The sequence below is a fragment of the Haliotis rufescens genome, unplaced genomic scaffold (genome assembly GCF_023055435.1).
Source record: "Haliotis rufescens isolate VD_foot unplaced genomic scaffold, xgHalRufe1.0.p SCAF_4, whole genome shotgun sequence".
In the NCBI taxonomy this organism is placed as follows: Eukaryota; Metazoa; Mollusca; class Gastropoda; order Lepetellida; family Haliotidae; genus Haliotis; species Haliotis rufescens.
Window position 1 is genome coordinate 45,556,212 of NW_025964112.1, and position 18,236 is coordinate 45,574,447.

Consider the following 18,236-nt stretch of genomic DNA (forward strand, 5'->3'; position numbering starts at 1 on the left):
TCGTCACCCCGAAGGATCCGGTTCGATTCCCCACATGGGTACAACATGTGTAGCCCCTTTCTGGTGTCCCACGCCGTGATATTGCTGGAATATCGCTAAAAGCGGCGTTAAAAACATACTCATTTCATCTCTAAACATCGTGCTTAAACGACCTTGACAAAGTTTCGTCGAAAGCTACTGTCACATGACTGTCTGTAACCATCTCGTTAAAATCCGATCATTGTCCCAATACGATAGCACTCTGCGTGAAGATCTGTAACATATTTGTCGACAGATGCTTGTGTTCACACGAGCGACTCACACATACGCGCATCTTCCCGAGGCAAGGAGTTAACTAACTATAAAAGTCCAGTTTCCACCCTGCCGAAATAAGCTGGAATTTCCAGGCTCGATCGTACCGCCACCAGTGGCTATTACGAGTTATATCCCTACTATGTCCCTCCTATTGACCAATCAGGTTCCACCTCTTCTATCACTTGCATATGCTTCAAAACAAAATGGCGGCGCCTAGTCAAGACAGTCTGATCCATAGTCAAGATCTATATTGTAATAAAACGGACCTTATCCCGCAAAGTGCATCAAATCACTTGATAACCTTGATTAAAAACATGAAAATATTTGCGAAATATCTGTTGTCACCCAGTTGGCGGTACACATGTTTTGCAAATGCTTCAGTCGACAGACATCTGCACTTTGACATCCATGTTGTTTACGAACCGGATGTCGATTTCGTTACACGATTTTGATTGGATTATGCATGGACGCGCTAGTCCAGCCCGGAACTCCGGAATTCCAGCCTAGTTCGGCAAGGGTGGAAACTGGAGTTGTACAGACAGTTAACTCCCTTGCCTCGGGAAGAATTGCCTCTATATATCCAGGGCTCGGTAAACCAACACTAACCTCTGGATCCATTCCTAGTTCCCCAGATTACCCGCCCTTGATTTTCGTAAACATTTTAGCGTCTGTCATCCTCCTAGTAATCACGTTTTTGTTTGTTCCAGTGGTCAACCAAGGGAGCAGTTTTACACCTTGACTCAGCTGAAACGGAGCAACTTGAGGAAAGATGATCAGCTGTAAGTATTGGATGATATTGTACAATCAGCTGATAACGTGTCTTACACTGAACCCTGGTGTGTCTTCCAGGCTGATTATTGCATGGCGTTGTGACATAGCTGTAAAACCTCCAACTCTATTATAACACTCTAACCACCAGGTAAACATGGGGACAACCTTATAGCCAGGGGCGTTTCTACGACTAAATATAGTTGTGGGCTGAAGGGAGAGCGCAAAGCGCTGAGTCGTTAACTAGGAGGTGGGTAGTTGGGGATGGGGAGTTGGGGGCATGATCACCAGTCAATTTTGCTTTTATTTATAATTTTAATTTATATAGATATGCAATTTACTCCTATTAATTGACACATCTTGTAACAAATATATACAAACGCACTGGCTGGAAAATTCAACATTCATTGTATATATATTGTAGTTGGCAATTAGTTGACATATTATTTGATAGTTTTCAATCGTTACATCACCATAATAGCTGTTTTCTGCATCTGTTGCATTTGTGATAATCCAGATGTTCAGGAATAGAATTCTATAATTAGGAATACTGTGAATGTGTCAGTATACGTACGTTTGGCACCTAATTATTCGTCTAGATTTATTCGTCTAGAGTTTCCTGCGCGTCTTCGTGTGCGACTCAGATCAAAATCATTTCATGACATCACAATAGTCTATTGTTTATCTTCATCTCAAATGAAGTCAAGGCATCTCTTTTTCAAAACAGCAAACTCTTCGATGTCTCTGTGCACACATTTGGGCGATAATTCTCACTAGTACACTGATATCCAGGCACGGAAACATATCTTAAAACATATGAAGATATCTTAAATTTCTGTATAAGTGTAGGTGCATGCCTTTTATGCCTGTACGCAGCTACGCCCCAGCTAGGGGTACGGAAAGCCCAGTGGTCTAAGGCCCTGCAGAGTTACGTCCCTTTGGCTTACCAGGCTCCTTGGTCGTGGGTTCGAATTCTAGATTCGCCTTTATTATGATCTCTGGTGTATCAGCACCACCCCCTTGCTCAGAGGTGTCACCAGACCAATTACTTTGGCCTTGTCGCCCACAATTAGCTGTGACGCCGTGACATAACTGACATACTCACTCACTAAGTCTGAATATGTTTTTTGATTGTGAACATTTTTTCAGCATTTTTCCTTTTTTTATTTTTCAGCATCCCTCGCCCACAAGACTCAGACATGGGGTAAGCATATAACAGTATGGCTCTGAATTCAGGAAAGAAGGATGTTGCGGCATACCTGACGTTAAACCATATTTTCAGTTGTCCATCTGAAAGTACATGATACCCGTGAAGATTCCGGGGTAGAATAGGTGTTCAGCAACCGATGCTTGCCGTAAAAGGTGACTATGCTTGTCGTAAAAGGCGACTAACGGGATCGGGTGGTCAGGCTCGCTGACTTGGTTGATACATGTCATCGATCCCAATTGCGTGGATCGATGCTCATGATTTCAATCACTGGATTGTCTGGTCCAGACTCGATTCCTTACAGACCGCCGTCATATAGCTGGAATATTGCTGAGTGCAGCGTTAAACAACAAACAAAGAAAACCAAAACATATAAATGTCAGAATAATCATAAAACAAAAGGAGAAATAAAATTCAATAATACCATTAATATCTGTGTTGTTATTTCCAGGAAGGAACTCATCAACCTCCCCTTCCCCGCGGAACACCCCTACACGTCACACATGTCCCAATTTGCCGTGTTTCCCAAATTTGACTCCCCGGAAGATCCCAAAAGGGGCGTGGCTGCTAGGAGTCAACAGCCAATCAACTCCGAGATGCCAGCTTCCGCGTATGACGTCACAATTAAACATAAAACGAAAGGTATAATTCTAAAGAAAATGTAGTATCATTTGTTAGAGCATTGACTGTTGATGGATGGATTTTAAGCAAATGCGATTACACAAAATTTTGTATTCAGAATGACAAGACCACTGGTCAAATGTGTGACCACCTGTAAGTGGACACTGGCCAATAGAGACATATATACGATGACATGGTAAATGAAATCAATCGCTATTTGTCAGCAATCTGTCTGTATCCTTACATGGATATTTCGGTTTGATCCGAGTGAGGGAGGGAGGGAGCGAGCCAGCACCAATTGTATCAATATTACAGCAATATCACAGCGGGGGACACAGAGATGGGCTTCACCCATTGTACTCATATAGGGAATAGAACCCGGGCCTTAGGCTTGACGAGGGAGCGCTTTAACCGCTAGGCTAACCGCCCCCAAACAACAAGAGATTCTAATAAGGCCTTAAGAACATAATGTAGTCCTTCGTCAGATCTTCATTAAAAATGGCGGCAATCGTTCTGTAAACGTCATCCGAGGCTTAAGATTGCGTTTATCTTTCGCTCATACACTTCGTGATATTTAGGAGAAATCGATTTTGGGCAGAATCTCATTAATGTTTGTTTATATTGTAACATGGAGATTTGATTACTCATAAAAGTTCGTTGTGATCAATATCCTTTCATTTAAGACATAAAACATCGATTTCTAATGAACACCTGCGAGAGATGATGAAGCACAATAGCATGAAGCATCGGGAGAAACAATGATCGTCTGTGGTAGTGTGTTCATCATTCTTATAGATTGTTTCTTATTAGGGATACTACGGTCCCAGTGACGGTAGGGTAGCCTAGTTGTTAAAGCGTTGGCCGCAATGCGGAAATCCGGGTTCTAGTCCCGACAGAGATAAGACGTTTGAAGCCCGTTTTTGGTGTCAACTCGCCATGATAGGGCAGGAATATAGCTCTCAGACTGTACTTGAACCTAGTCCGCGAGTGCGCACGAGTGACTGATTGGGTTTAACGCCACTTACAACAGTATTCCAGTTACATCACACTTTGTCAGCTTAATGTGGGAGGAAAGCCCGTTGTGATGCAGGTCTCAGACATTTACCACTTTGGTGAATCATATGAGTGCAATAATCACTCACTCACTTGTTGTTTTCGAAGTTGGCTGTATTTGCATCTTGGAGATACAAGGCTCGAGAAACAAGGAGTTAAGGCTACTACTTACATGTACGTCGTATGTACCTATATCGTGGCATGTTTGGAATTGCAGGTTATGGAGACCGGTACGAGATACAGGCGCTGCCTAAGGAATCGGAGAAGAAAGCTCTCTACTGGCGCGGTGAAGATTTTTTTGATCAGGTAATTTATTTCAAGAAACTGTTAAAGAGGTTAATAAACTGCTGGAAAAAATTATATACTCTTGAAAATTGGATTTGACCACAAATTTATAAATGTTATTAAAACAGGCTAACAACAGTCGCTGAAAAAATGCATACTTAAGGTCCGAAACACAACCATGATACCAGTAGCAAATACATAAACTATTTCTTGTTTGTTTCGTTTTTAGCCACCATAAAACATGGATGTATTCTTTCTTTTGCCCGCCAGTTTACTAACATGTCTCAGTTTCCGGGGGCGGTCGGGTAGCCTAGTGGTTAAAGCGTTCGCTCGTCACACCGAAGACCCGGGTTCGATTCCCGACATGGGTGCAATGTATTAAGCCCATTTCTGGTGTCCCCCGCCGTGATATTGCTGGAATATTGCTAAAAGCGGCGTAAAACCATACTCACTCACTCAGTTTCCGTCTGTTTGTCAACTAAGAAACATATCAGATTGATGTCACAATGTCTTTCGATTCAAATTGACCACACCTATAGCTGAAATGTCGAATTGTTCCAACTGTAGATACCAACATTTATAATAAAACTGTCATCCTCATATCAACACACTACGCATATAATATCATCCCGAATTAGTACGGACAATAACGTTCCTTTTGTCAGGATTACCAAATTTCCGAAATAATAAATCATGGTGACACAGTAAATGCTTTTTTAATTAAATATTGACGTATATATGTTATCGTACCCGACAGCGCGGACGTTTCTCCCACAATGATTTGTGTTTGTTCAGGACTATTGTTAACAGGTCACCTTGCTATTTTCCTGACTGTGGCATTAAATATGCATTCACGGCCTTATGTTTGCAGCTAGTCAAGACACACGGGAACCGACAACCATATTATCCGACCCCTCCCAAAGTCATTGCACCAAACCTCCAGGATCGACCAATGGACATGAAGGTTTCAGACCGTACGGCTAACACACTGAGAAATGTCGAACGATCTCATTGGACAACTAGTCACAGTCTAGATTATACAGGATTAGGGCCAAGCAATCCCCAGAAACTGGAAAATCTAGACGACAAGCGAGTCCGTTTCCTTGACACCGGCCTCGAAGACGATAAACTGGTGAGTAAAAAGCTGTTGCGTAAACTAATATATGTATAACCTGACACAAATACACAGCGGTGGCTAGCCCCTGGAGTGACCTAAGTGATGACCAATGCCCATCTATGACCTGGCCAGTGGCATAGTACCCTGATGTCACTATCTATTACTTATCTATTTACAAGAAAGTCTTTGAAAGGCATTTAGAAGTGATACACAAAAGGAAGAGAATTTATGGATGTCAACTTCTTTATTATGAGGAACACAACATTTCGGAGTATGTGCATACTCCTTCATTAAGCAGATGGTCCAAAAAAAACTGTCTCATCGTTATGGCAGGGCTAATGCTGAATTCGCTTCGTAAAACGAGCCACAATGTTATCTTTAAGACTAATAAATCAGTTGTATGTGTTTTTCTTGTTAAGCAAGTACTGAAATATAAAGGCTATTATAGTTAACATGTGTCTACTAATTTGGAAAAAAATAATGATTGCAATATTTTTATATTTTCTGTTAAAGCCTGACGTATAGTATGCCACCGATCTCTATGAAAGCGATCATACTGTACACTGAATCTGTTTGTTGCAGTATCCACGATCCAGCAATACCTTTGATCCCCCGCGGCCAATGGAAGGCCGTATAGCTCGGATGTTTACTCCAAAACCGGCCAATCAGAAGATGATAGAGAGTGGAACACCCGTCAATCCCAACTATCAAAGGTAAGTCAGCATATAATGAGGTGCAAAATCATCATTTGCGTGAAATGAAAGGATGAAAAGTGTTAATAATCCACATGTGTAGCCTACATGACTTTGAATATGCTATCTCCATGAAAAACCTAAATACAAATACATGTCTGGATTTGCTTTTATTTGAATCAGAGAGGACGGCAATTTTGAGATCTATAACGACGCCTTTCGATTTTACAGAAAGATGACTTTGACCGAGAAGGAAGAACATCGCCTGTTGAATGGCCAGGCCTATACAAACATGCCTGACAATGACACTTTTCAAAGTGATACTCTCTGGAAGGAGATGGACATGAGCTTCAAACCCGAACCAGCCCTTAAGAAACTGGAGGATCTGAAGGCGACCCAAGAGGGCCAGGATGTGCCCTACCCCCCGACAGGTGCCCCTCCCGATCCCGAGGAGAGCTACTTAAAAAAGACAAAGGATGATCGGGATGACGAAATACAGCAGATGGAGGCTGAGAACAGATGGCACCTATTGGAGTTGCAGATACCAAGCAATGACATCACCTTGCTGAACGTGAAGTATCAACACGCTACGGATAAGGAGAAGCCTCAGACATTCTATGGCCACGAAGGTAAATACAATGAAGAACGAGCTGGGTTGTACAAGACAAGCTACAATCCTCAGAGGCTGGCATACTCCATGAACAACCTTACAGAGTCAGGGCCGGAGATAATGAACACGCTGCACTCCCACATCGGGGCTGAGAGAATGCCAACAAGACTAAGTCACGACAACGATGAAGCTTTGAGGACAAGCAGGACACTGTGTACAGCGCAGGCCAATCTCAGTGGCGACAGAAGGAGTACTGAGGAGGTTCTTCAGCCGTACCAGTTCAGGAAAGAAAACCAGAAGCAAATGATCCAGCCTAATGAAGTGACAGCGAGGCCGCTGGTACAAGAGGGTGATTTTCTACTGAAGGAGAGCACAATGGGAGACAGCTATAACGTCCACAAGTTCCTCCAGGAGAATGAACTGCCAAGACACGCTAGGAACGATCCCCAACAGGTCATGTCTCGAGAAAACCAGAGACTTAGCAATGTTAGAAGCAGGTCGGGTACTAGGACTTCAAAGAGCGTTCAGTTCTCGGATAACGTTACTATAAGAACTGTCGTTCCTGACCAGCCAATCAGGGTGGAGACCGCACCTGCAGGTGCTACACGGCCTAGGGGCAGGAGTCAGATGCTGGACAACGATGTGACAAACACGACCCAGTACGTCAGTCGCCACGCTCTGTACAGTAAGGAGAACGAGAACCCTATGGACCAGTCTCAGACACCGAGACACAAGGTCATCTTCCGGGCCGAATTTGAACCTTTGAAAGAACTGACGACGACCAAACAGGACATTTCCGTTCCGGATAGAAGCTTTAAGAGGAGACCCAACGCTTCATCCCTGTCGGAGTACAAAGATGAGTTTGGGAGTCTGTCCACGAATTTTATGCCATCGAATCTGAAAACTACCATGGCTTTTAGGTCATCATACGAAAGTCAGTTCCCGACCTTCAACCTGGACTTCAAAGACGATTCCAGATTTAGCTGGGAGCCCGGATGTGGGGTGCCACGCCCACAAACCTCACTTCTGAATATACAGAACCGGTTTAACAGGTCGGCCGTTAGGCGCAGCTTCCATGGAGACTTCAGAGAAGAAGCTCCGGATCTGAGGAAAAACATTTCCAGTGGGAAGAAACATAATTTCTCCGGCTTCAATACTCAGGTTCTTCATGGCTGATTGACGTGTGGTGGTGATTTCTGCAAACAGTGTAAAAACGTCCCCTCTGTACATCTATGGCAGTATGTATGGTCAACGTGTACTATAATGATGATCAATACGTTGATTTACTGGGACATGTAAATAATCACAACTTTTTGAATAAAACATCCATCGGCATAGGATCTCGGACACGAATCAACATGTATCTAGTGTCATAACTGCTGGTTTGGGGAAGGCGAAAGCCATACATGACATGGTGAAGATGGTGAAGATGGTGAAACGACTTCCTCAAGGTTCTCAGCACTACAATCTGGAGGTTAATGAAGGGATGTACACAGACCTGCATCAGTTCATTATTGCAGATTTTGTCCCGAATTTGTTTCGTGGCTTCTCAGCACCATGTCGTGCTCCTGGGTTAAACCACAGTGGTAAACATCTAAGATGTGCATCACTTCGGGCTTTCTTACCACGTTAATCAGACACGCCACTGGTATACTGTTCAAAGCAGCGTTAAACCCAACTCACTCACTTATTCATGCAATTTTCACAGTATTTAGTATCATGCCTTCAGTATTAATGTGCTTATTGCGTTTTTTTCGCGACCCAATTTTGCAAATAGGTCATGTTTGTAAGCTTTCCATTTTTTCACTTATCACAAGTCTTTTTTCGATGTAAGTGAAAAATTAATGTGGAAAGAACAAAGCAACAAGAAAACAGACCGGGGTCTTAAATGTCTGCCCAGGGTGGAAATCAGTTATTTGATTATCAATGAATCAAACTATCAATTGCATTTACTCAACGTTTCTTTTAAAAGAATCACCAGCAGTATTATCAGATGATTAAAATCATTTCATTTTTCCATAATGGACATATGTAATCATAATTTTCTGTCGGGTAAGATTGTGAATGAGATCGTTTCAATATTACTCCCGATGACAGCTGTCTCATGTTGTTTACTTTGTTCATTAATAAGGATATTTCATGTAATTCTTTCTGACTAACTGATGACGACCAGAAACTTACGAAAACGTAATGAGAGTGATTCATAAACACATACACTCATGTGTTTAGAATCGTACAATGGTCTCTACTTTTAGTAGAGCTCTCTTATGATTATTGAAATGTTTTTTGTCGTATTTTCACAAATGCAAATTTCTGTTCATAGTTGCTACCTTTGGTTACTAAAGCAAAAATGCCTTCCAAAAATGTAATTATTTTTAATGGGAGAGATTAGCAATACCAAAGGGGGTGTTTTAGCACGAAGAAATTGTGACTAATGGCGGTAGCTACAAAAGTTTTTCACGTTACCGAAGGAAATTTATTCATTTTCGGTTAATGCTATTTTTCGTCTTCGAGCTATGATTTCCTTTAAACAAAGACGATTTCTTGTTGTTTAAGTTATTACGATTGTGTATTATTCCCACGAATGATGTGTTGTTTGCAATGTTGTTATTTTCCTATTTATTGTGATGCATGACGATTGGACCACGCCAGTATTATATTATACCTGCAATCGCGCTATAGTGAGGTGATGTGAAGGGTGTTTCAGCTCCAGTGTGTATGAAACAAATATACGAGTTCAAACCGCCTTTGTGACTGAAAATGTTCCATCTACGATCTGTAAATTTTGAAATAAAAATCGTTCTTTGATGGTCATTGTTTGACTTCGCAGTCTTTTCTAAAAGTCCGAATTATAAGTATCAAACAAATTGGTTAGCAAACATGAATTTGTTTGACCCAGGTTCAATTATTTACATACCTTAAATACTTTAAAGCTATATTATTAGAGATGCGGCGTAAAACAACAAGTCATTCGCTCACCTTATTCATGAGGCGAGGCAGGGTGGTAGCATCGTGGGTAGAGCGTTGGCTCGTCACGATGAGGACCCAGGTTCGATTCCCCAAACTGTATGTAGTCCATTCTTTGTATCCCCCGTCGTGATTGGCTGACATGCTGCTAAAATCGGCCTCAAACTCAACACGCACACTGACTCGTAAATGAACATGGGGAGTATTGGGGGCCCAACTATGGAGTCGGGTTCCACTGGAAGCGCTCGTTAAATCATTAATGTCGTCCTTTCAGTCTGCTTTAGTAATAAATAGACAAGGCATGGCCCACCAACTAGTATGCTCAAGAGAAATAAACGGATCCGATAAATTATGAGAGGATTACCATGTGAAGTTAAAATAAAGTGCCTTGCAAAAGAAAGTATACACTTGAAATTTACCAATTACAAAAGTTATCATAACGTTACCATGGTGAAAATAGTCGCCGAAGCACTGCAAACGTAAGGTCCAAATCACACTGAAACCCGTGTCAAATACATCACCATCAAATAACTATTTCTTATTGTTTAAGTTATAGCCACCATCAAACACGGGTGTATATTTATATTTATATAAACACACGCAGACACAGACACACAAACACACACAGACGCGCGCGCACACACACACACACACACACACACACAGACACACATAAAACAAGAAGTCATTCGCTCACCTTATTCACAAGAAGAAGCAGGGACGTTCATTAAGTCAATCACTTGATTGTCTGGTCCAGACTAGATTATACATACTATCATTCTTAAATTCTGTTTTAAAAAAAAACGTATTCTCATCTCTCACAATCGGTACTTAAACATTTTTGTTAAATTACGAGTCAGTGTGCGTGTCCGCAACACGTCCGCCATATCACGACGAGGATAGCTATATATTTCAGGGTTCATTATTTGAAAAAGAGGTTATCACACGATAAATATAGCTCGCCAAGGCTTTCCAAATACGACTTTTATTCCCAATACATGATAATTACCATCCCAAAACACTCGCGTGATAACCTCCATGCATTAGTGGTATTACAAGATATTTTGATAATTTTGGTCGGGGTTAAATTTAATTGACAACAATAATTGAAGGCTCAATGATTACACTCGCTTAATGAACAGACAGAGAGATGTATTTTTCCTTCGAAGATTACGTGAAGACCCAGGGTTAAAACCAGTAATGCATTTATTGTGTTAGAAAAGGTGACAAGAGCTCACGTCGACTATCGAATGGAGTGAGATCGATAGAGCGCCATTATTCTTCATTAGTGAATGAAGCGCCCCTTAAATATTCATTTCGTCGTCCCCGGAGCTGTTGACAACGAAAGGAAAGGAGCGAGCACGCTAAACCCGCGTGTCCAATATGCTTGACCAATCGTGTTTAGTTTTATTCCGTGTGTTATTACTAGTCAAACTGGTATTGACGAATGGTGTTTTACAATTGTAATAAAAATGAGCAATCGAAAAAGCTCTAAAGCGATCAATTTTCATTGCGAGTACTTTAATTATTTTCAGTCGCGTGTTGGAGCTAAAACACCTCTTGCGCACTGCGCCATGAAATGGATTAGCGAACGAACATCCAACTGTGCGTCGAGATTGCAGTGGGTTGAGGTAGTGGTATTATACGCAACATGTGTCGATGAAGTTTCGGGATGAGATTCCGCTCTCCGTGGGTTCTAATCAACACTGGTGCTAAACATGGATGTCCTGCTAAAAGGGCTTGTGGGTGTGCCATGGGAGATATAGGATGAACTTGGAGGCCCGTTCACCAGTCCAATCCATTCTTGCACCAGTAGGCTTGGTAACCTCAAGGTGTACATTGACCCACTGGCCATTCCCTGATGGAGTGAATGTATAGTAAGGTTTTTCAAAGGGGGAGTGTGATTGTAGATGGGGTGGGGCGGGAGTTTATATTGTCCAAATTATAATTGTATTACCTTCAGTTGTTTGTTGTTTAACGCCGCACACAGCAATATTCCAGCTATACGGCGGTCTGTAACTAATCGAGTCTGGACTAGACTACCCAGTGAATAACATCATGAACATCGATCCACGCAATTAGGATACGATGACATGCATCAACCAAGACAGCGAGTCTGAGCACCAGATCCCTTTAGTCGCCTTTCACGACAAGCATAACCGCCTTTCACGGCAAATATGGGTTGCTGAAGATCATACTGACCCGGATCTTCACGGGTCGTTCACCTTCTCTCTATGTGTGGGGGTGGGTGGGAGTTGTGGGTTGGGGGCAAGAGTATCTTGACGCAACAGGCAGAGTCAGTACTAATTCAGTAAAGCCAAGGTGACCGTCCGCCCGTTTTGTCTGGGGTTTAACCTACACTGATAAAGCCGGGTTTAAGCTGACACGATCTGTTACGTAGTGCTACATAGTGACACGGGATGAGGTCGGACGTTGTAGGGGTCATCGTGTGGCTTCTTGTCAAGACAGGATGGTGTCGGACACTGTAGAGGTCATCGTGTGGCTTCCTGTCAAGACAGGATGGTGTCGGACATTGTAGAGGTTCATCGTGTGGCTTCTTGTCCAGACAGGATGGTGTCGGACATTGTAGGGATCACCGTGTGGCTTCTTGGTCAGACAGGATGGTGTCGGACATTGTAGGGTTCATCGTGTGGCTTCTTGGTCAGACAGGATGGTGTCGGACATTGTAGAGGTTCATCGTGTGGCTTCTTGGCCAGACAGGACGGTGTCGGACATTGTAGGGTTCATCGTGTGGCTTCTTGGTCAGACAGGATGGTGTCGGACATTGTAGGGTTCATCGTGTGGCTTCTTGGTCAGACAGGATGGTGTCGGACATTGTAGAGGTTCATCGTGTGGCTTCTTGTCCAGATAGGATTGAGTCGGACATTGTAGTGGCCATCGTGTGGTTTCCTGTCCAGACAGGATGGTGTCGGACACTGTAGAGGTCATCGTGTGGCTTCTTGGTCAGACAGGATGGTGTCGGACATTGTAGGGTTCATCGTGTGGCTTCTTGGTCAGACAGGATGGTGTCGGACATTGTAGAGGTTCATCGTGTGGCTTCTTGTCCAGATAGGATTGAGTCGGACATTGTAGTGGCCATCGTGTGGTTTCCTGTCCAGACAGGATGGTGTCGGACACTGTAGAGGTCATCGTGTGGCTTCCTGTCCAGACAGGATGGTGTCGGACATTGTAGAGCTGTCGTGTGGCTCCTTGTCCAGACAGGATGGTGTCGGACATTGTAGGGATCACCGTGTGGCTTCTTGGTCAGACAGGATGGTGTCGGACATTGTAGGGTTCATCGTGTGGCTTCTTGGTCAGACAGGATGGTGTCGGACATTGTAGAGGTTCATCGTGTGGCTTCTTGGCCAGACAGGACGGTGTCGGACATTGTAGGGTTCATCGTGTGGCTTCTTGGTCAGACAGGATGGTGTCGGACATTGTAGGGTTCATCGTGTGGCTTCTTGGTCAGACAGGATGGTGTCGGACATTGTAGAGGTTCATCGTGTGGCTTCTTGTCCAGATAGGATTGAGTCGGACATTGTAGTGGCCATCGTGTGGTTTCCTGTCCAGACAGGATGGTGTCGGACACTGTAGAGGTCATCGTGTGGCTTCCTGTCCAGACAGGATGGTGTCGGACATTGTAGAGCTGTCGTGTGGCTCCTTGGCCAGACAGGATGGTGTCGGACATTGTAGGGGTCATCGTGGTTCTTCCTGTCCAAAGCAAGGTGGTGTCAAAAAATGTAAGGGTCATTATGTGCATTGGACATTCTATAGCTTCTCTGTGAATAAATAAAAATATAGTATGCATTCATATAGTTTATTCCAAACCGATAAATGTGTTGCTTTAGGACGCTTAGTCATTACATGGAAGAGAGCATGAGTCCAAATCGCAAACTGACCTTCTGATTTGGCTTTTGGCTGGCAGTAGTGTCATCAGCAGAACAACGCGACCATTGTTGGCGTCCTGGCTGGTAGCAATACGAGTTCTAGTTGGTTTGCAGATCGCGGAGTCTGGTCGGGTAGAACAATGTGTTCATTAAGGTACACTGGAGCTGGTTCAAGGTGCGACTTGTCGACAAATACCAGGAACTCGAAAGTTATCTCTCCCTCTAACTTGAAGCCAGGGTTGTAGCCCTAACCATTTTGTTAAGGGCAAACCATTTGATTTACTTTTGACAAAGTATATTTTGTTCCGAAAATATTGGAAAACGCATTTGGTCTCGTTTTTTGCCCAAAAATGATGGTTTGCTGGACATAAAATGAGTTGTAAAGAAAACATCTTCGACTCCTCTTTTCCGAGACAACACTTGTAACAGTGACCGAAAATATATTCTGTCCCCTTAAAATGTCATTTCATCCAGAAGATATTTCCAGATGCCGCACGGAAGACAACAGTCTAGTCGTAATGTTACAAACACATCGACCAGGCATTTGACAGATGCATTGGCTCGACCATATAGCCCCTCATCCATACACCGGGAACATTTGAGCTGCTTATTTCTGTTTTGAGAAAGGTCCGGTCTTCCAGTATGATGCTGGCTTTGCAATTTGACATAACTCGGAAATTGCTACTGTCGCATTGGAATTAGGCTATTGCAGAGTGATAATACATTGTTATTCAGTTTTATTGTTTTCGTATTTAAATCAAATGTATCACCCAACAACGCATGCTACATTGATGTTAAGATGGTTAAAGTCATATAAAATAATGATTGCCATTCATTATTATTATTATACAATAAACATGGGGTTGTAGAATTCCGGGAAGAAGTGGTATACAACAATAAGCTGGTTCCTGGCTCTCTATGCGCGTCGTCAACTTGTGATATAGAGGCGGGGCCAACTCAGGGTTCACAGTTGCCCACACTTGACAAAAGAGTCGACTAAAATGGATCGGGTGGAAGAAGCTAAGCGCAAAGGGACTTATTGGTTGACTGGTTTTATCGTGTCCCTATGGCGGTGATCGTTGAACAGTCACCGGTTTCCGATTCCATATTGTGCAGACGGCCGTGGTGGAACTGGAATATTGCTGTGTTCAACATCGTGTTGTTTGTTTGTTGTTTAACGCCGCACTCCTGCTATATGACAGCGGTCTGTAAATAATCGAGTCTGGAAAAGACAATCAAGTGATTGACATCATGTACATCGCCACGCAATTGGGATACGATGACCAGCATCAACCAAGTCAGCGAGCCTGACCACCCGATAACGTTAGTCGCCTCTTACGACAAGTATAGTCGCCTTTTGCGGCAAGCATGGTTGCTATTCTACATCATGTATTCACACATTGGGCTGTTCCTGGGATTACCAAGTTCGGTTAGAGCCAATATTAACTGGAACTGGAATATTGCTGTGTTCAACATCCTGTATTCACTCACCCAGCTGTTCCTTGAATTATCCAGGAAATTATATCCAGTTCGTTTACAGCCAATATTACCAGATTTGGATTCGCATTTGACATTTTTCTATCTAAGGGTATTTCTTAGGTGAGAGTATTTACATACACGTTGAGGGGCGGTCGGGTAGCCTAGTGGTTAAAGCGTTCGCTCGTCACGCCGAAGACCCGGGTTCGATTCCCGACATGGGTACAATGTGTGAAGCCAATTTCTGGTGTCCCCCGCCGTGATATTGCTGGAATATTGCTAAAAGCGGCGTAAAACCATACTCACTCACTCACTCACATACACGTTGAGACAGACATAGGAACAGACGATACATTTAAACGTTCCCCCGTAACAATATTCATTCGTTTATCGACGACACTGCTTTTAAACTAGGCACAGTGACAACGACAAAACAGTGCAGGTGGCCCAGTGATTCAGCCGTCAAATCATCTGTTTGAATTAAAGACAAGTAATTTGAATTCACTCATTCTGGTACTCCGATGTTTTAATGGAATGAGAGTTTGGAGCTATCAAATATACAGTTTATGCAACTCTAAATTGAAAATAGAATGGGTTTTCTTCCGATTGCAGCTATTGTCGGTAACACTAGAACAGGACTGTGGGTTCAGGTTCAAAATAATGAAACGCCGAGTTTCATGTCTGAACAAGTAGAATCAGGTCACAGGATTATACACGGAGACTTAATACAACCAGGTTCACCCTAACATAATCCTGTATTTAAACAACGATCACTTTGACATTCCCTGTCAAAGGACCCTCATAAACTGTACAGTGCCAATGCAATGATGGCAAGGGCTCATCTTGGGTGTCTGAAGAACCACCATATCTCTTGCTTCACGTCCTGGTTGTGTGTCGATTTGAGCCAGTATTAATGAAGTTGATGACCCCGTTTGTTGAGGATTACTCGCACTGGTCGTTTTTCGGCGAGATGGTGGTTTACGACCGGTATCGATAGCCGAGTGGGATTCAGAATGAGTTGTCTCCCTTGCCTGCTGGGACATTGCGTAGAACCACGGTCACTCGATAGGACAGAATTAAGCGTTAACGGTAGCAGTCATAAATGCACATCTGGGTTTGTTTGAACTTTAAGGGAAGAATCATTGTTATCTAGGTGTAGGCTACATTGATGCTTTTATCCCTATAATACCGAGCGCCAGGCAGGGTAAGAACAAGTACCATCTTTTTATGTCTCTTACTTGGGTACTTATTATCTGCTTGGTTGACATCACAAGGATTGAGTTGGGCAGGACAGGACATGCTTACACTTTGGGAAAACACCTAGACAAAATCATTGATTTTCAGTGATCCATTCATCTTATTTTCACCACTATTTTTCCTTTTACGCTCAGTGGAATCTGTTTGGGAGTATTCTTTGTTAATTCCAAATTATCCCGAGCTCTGTACCTCCGTAAGATGAGTGAAACCAATGAACGATAACAGGAGCATCATTGCACATTCTGAGGTAACCACACTTAGTCTGGTCACACAAAGGGGAGTTGGGGTAGCCTTGTAGTTAAAGCGTTCACTCGTCACGCTGACGGCCCGATTCGATTCCCCACATGGGACCAATGTGTGAAGCCCGTTTCTGGTGTACCCCATCGTGATATTGCTGGAATATTGTTAAAAGGGGCGTAAAACCATACTCACTCACCCAAAATAGCCACCCGATTACCATCTTAGGGTGGCCGTCCCCAAGCTCTGGATGTAGAGCAAGTTCAATACACGTAGATCTATGTTATCTTTTCATTCAATACAGAGCTGCCATTCCCTCCTTCTGAAATAATTATTATTTCTATGGGTGTACATTAATGTTGCAGTCATATCCTCAAAACACTAAACAAGCATTTTTTATTGGATCTAGGTAACAAATGTTCTTTCAGGTAACAGTTCGTAAATGAATATTCTTTTGCAACAGGAATATTAGAGTGAGAGAGTTGTGGCTATTTTCATAGTTGATAAACACCCCAGTCAGCAACATTCCAGCTGTATCACAGCAGCATGTAAATATATTCGGTGCGGTCAAAGCAAACCAATCCTTAATACTATCAGCAGTGTCCTGTGCTACACATCTTCCCGGGGCAAGAGAGTTGCATCAAATCACGTGAGCACCTTGATTAAAAACATGAAAAGATTTGGAAAATATCTGCTGACAAGTTGGCGGTGCACATGCTTTCCAAATCCTGCAATCGACCGAAATCTTCACGACAGTTTACGAACCGTATTCCGATTTCAGTGCGCAATTTTGATTGGACTATGCATAGACTCGTTAGTCAAGCCAAAATGTAACTCCATAATACCAGCCTAGTTCGGCAAGGGTGGAAACTGGACTTTTATAGTCAGTTAACTCACTTGCCTCGGGAAGATGGTGCTACATGGTACATGGCACACTGACGCAAGTAACCGACTATCTGATCCATGACCACCCTCTTACTACCAGCAAACGTTACTTGGGACAAAATCCCTCCTAGAATTCCCATGTGGTTAGCAGGTCACGGTAGTTACCATTTGGGGGAACCCAAGAACACAAATGGTCCTGCAAGATGTTACCAAAGTGAGTGAGTGAGATGTGTTGATAATTCCACTTTGAACAATATTTCACCCTGTCAGCTTCATAGGGTAAGCAAGTCCTAGATGTTTCAGTGAGTGAGTAAGTCACAAATCAGGTGAGCTCAATCATGGCAGAGAGTCCTTGGACTCTGGAGTTTCCGGAGCTTAGTTTTTGAAGCACATGTGGTGTGTAGTTAGAAAAAGATACTTCGGAATATGCCTTTGTTCACCCAGCAGTGAATGGGTACCTGGTAGGATGGTAATGTGACTGCTAACCGAGTGCTCACAAGCAGCATGGGTAATATATTGATTTGGCGCATCAAAAACATGCACATTATGTGTAACACCACATCAGTAATATTGCAGCTACTAGTATTTGTAGGAAGTGCCACCTAGGTGAAGCCGGTGAGCAGGGTGCTAACAGAGTAAGGATCACAATTAGGATGCTCGGCAGATCCTGGCACTGATGGAATAATCCCGGTTTGTTCGGTTAGCTACTAGTATTTGTAGGAAGTGCCACCTAGGTGAAGCCCGTGAGCAGGGTGCTAACAGAGTAAGGATCACAATTAGGATGCTCGGCAGAACCTGGCACTGATGGACTGATCCCGGTTTGTTCGGTTAGCTACTAGTATTTGTAGGAAGTGCCACCTACGTGAAGCCCGTGAGCAGG

The 18,236-nt window shown here is 43.1% G+C and overlaps 1 protein-coding gene across 1 annotated transcript in view; it reads left to right on the plus strand.

Annotated features, from left to right (window-relative positions):
* Nucleotides 1-8,865, plus strand: part of LOC124152145 — a 19,316-nt gene extending 10,451 nt beyond the window's left edge. Inside the window, exons 2-8 of the mRNA XM_046524938.2 lie at nucleotides 1,002-1,073; nucleotides 2,237-2,266; nucleotides 2,721-2,911; nucleotides 4,161-4,249; nucleotides 5,100-5,360; nucleotides 5,928-6,058; nucleotides 6,269-8,865. Coding sequence (XP_046380894.2) covers nucleotides 1,002-1,073; nucleotides 2,237-2,266; nucleotides 2,721-2,911; nucleotides 4,161-4,249; nucleotides 5,100-5,360; nucleotides 5,928-6,058; nucleotides 6,269-7,823 — 2,329 coding nt within the window. The 3' untranslated portion in view covers nucleotides 7,824-8,865. The remainder of the gene's footprint in view (nucleotides 1-1,001; nucleotides 1,074-2,236; nucleotides 2,267-2,720; nucleotides 2,912-4,160; nucleotides 4,250-5,099; nucleotides 5,361-5,927; nucleotides 6,059-6,268) is intronic.
* Nucleotides 8,866-18,236: the final 9,371 nt, after the last annotated feature.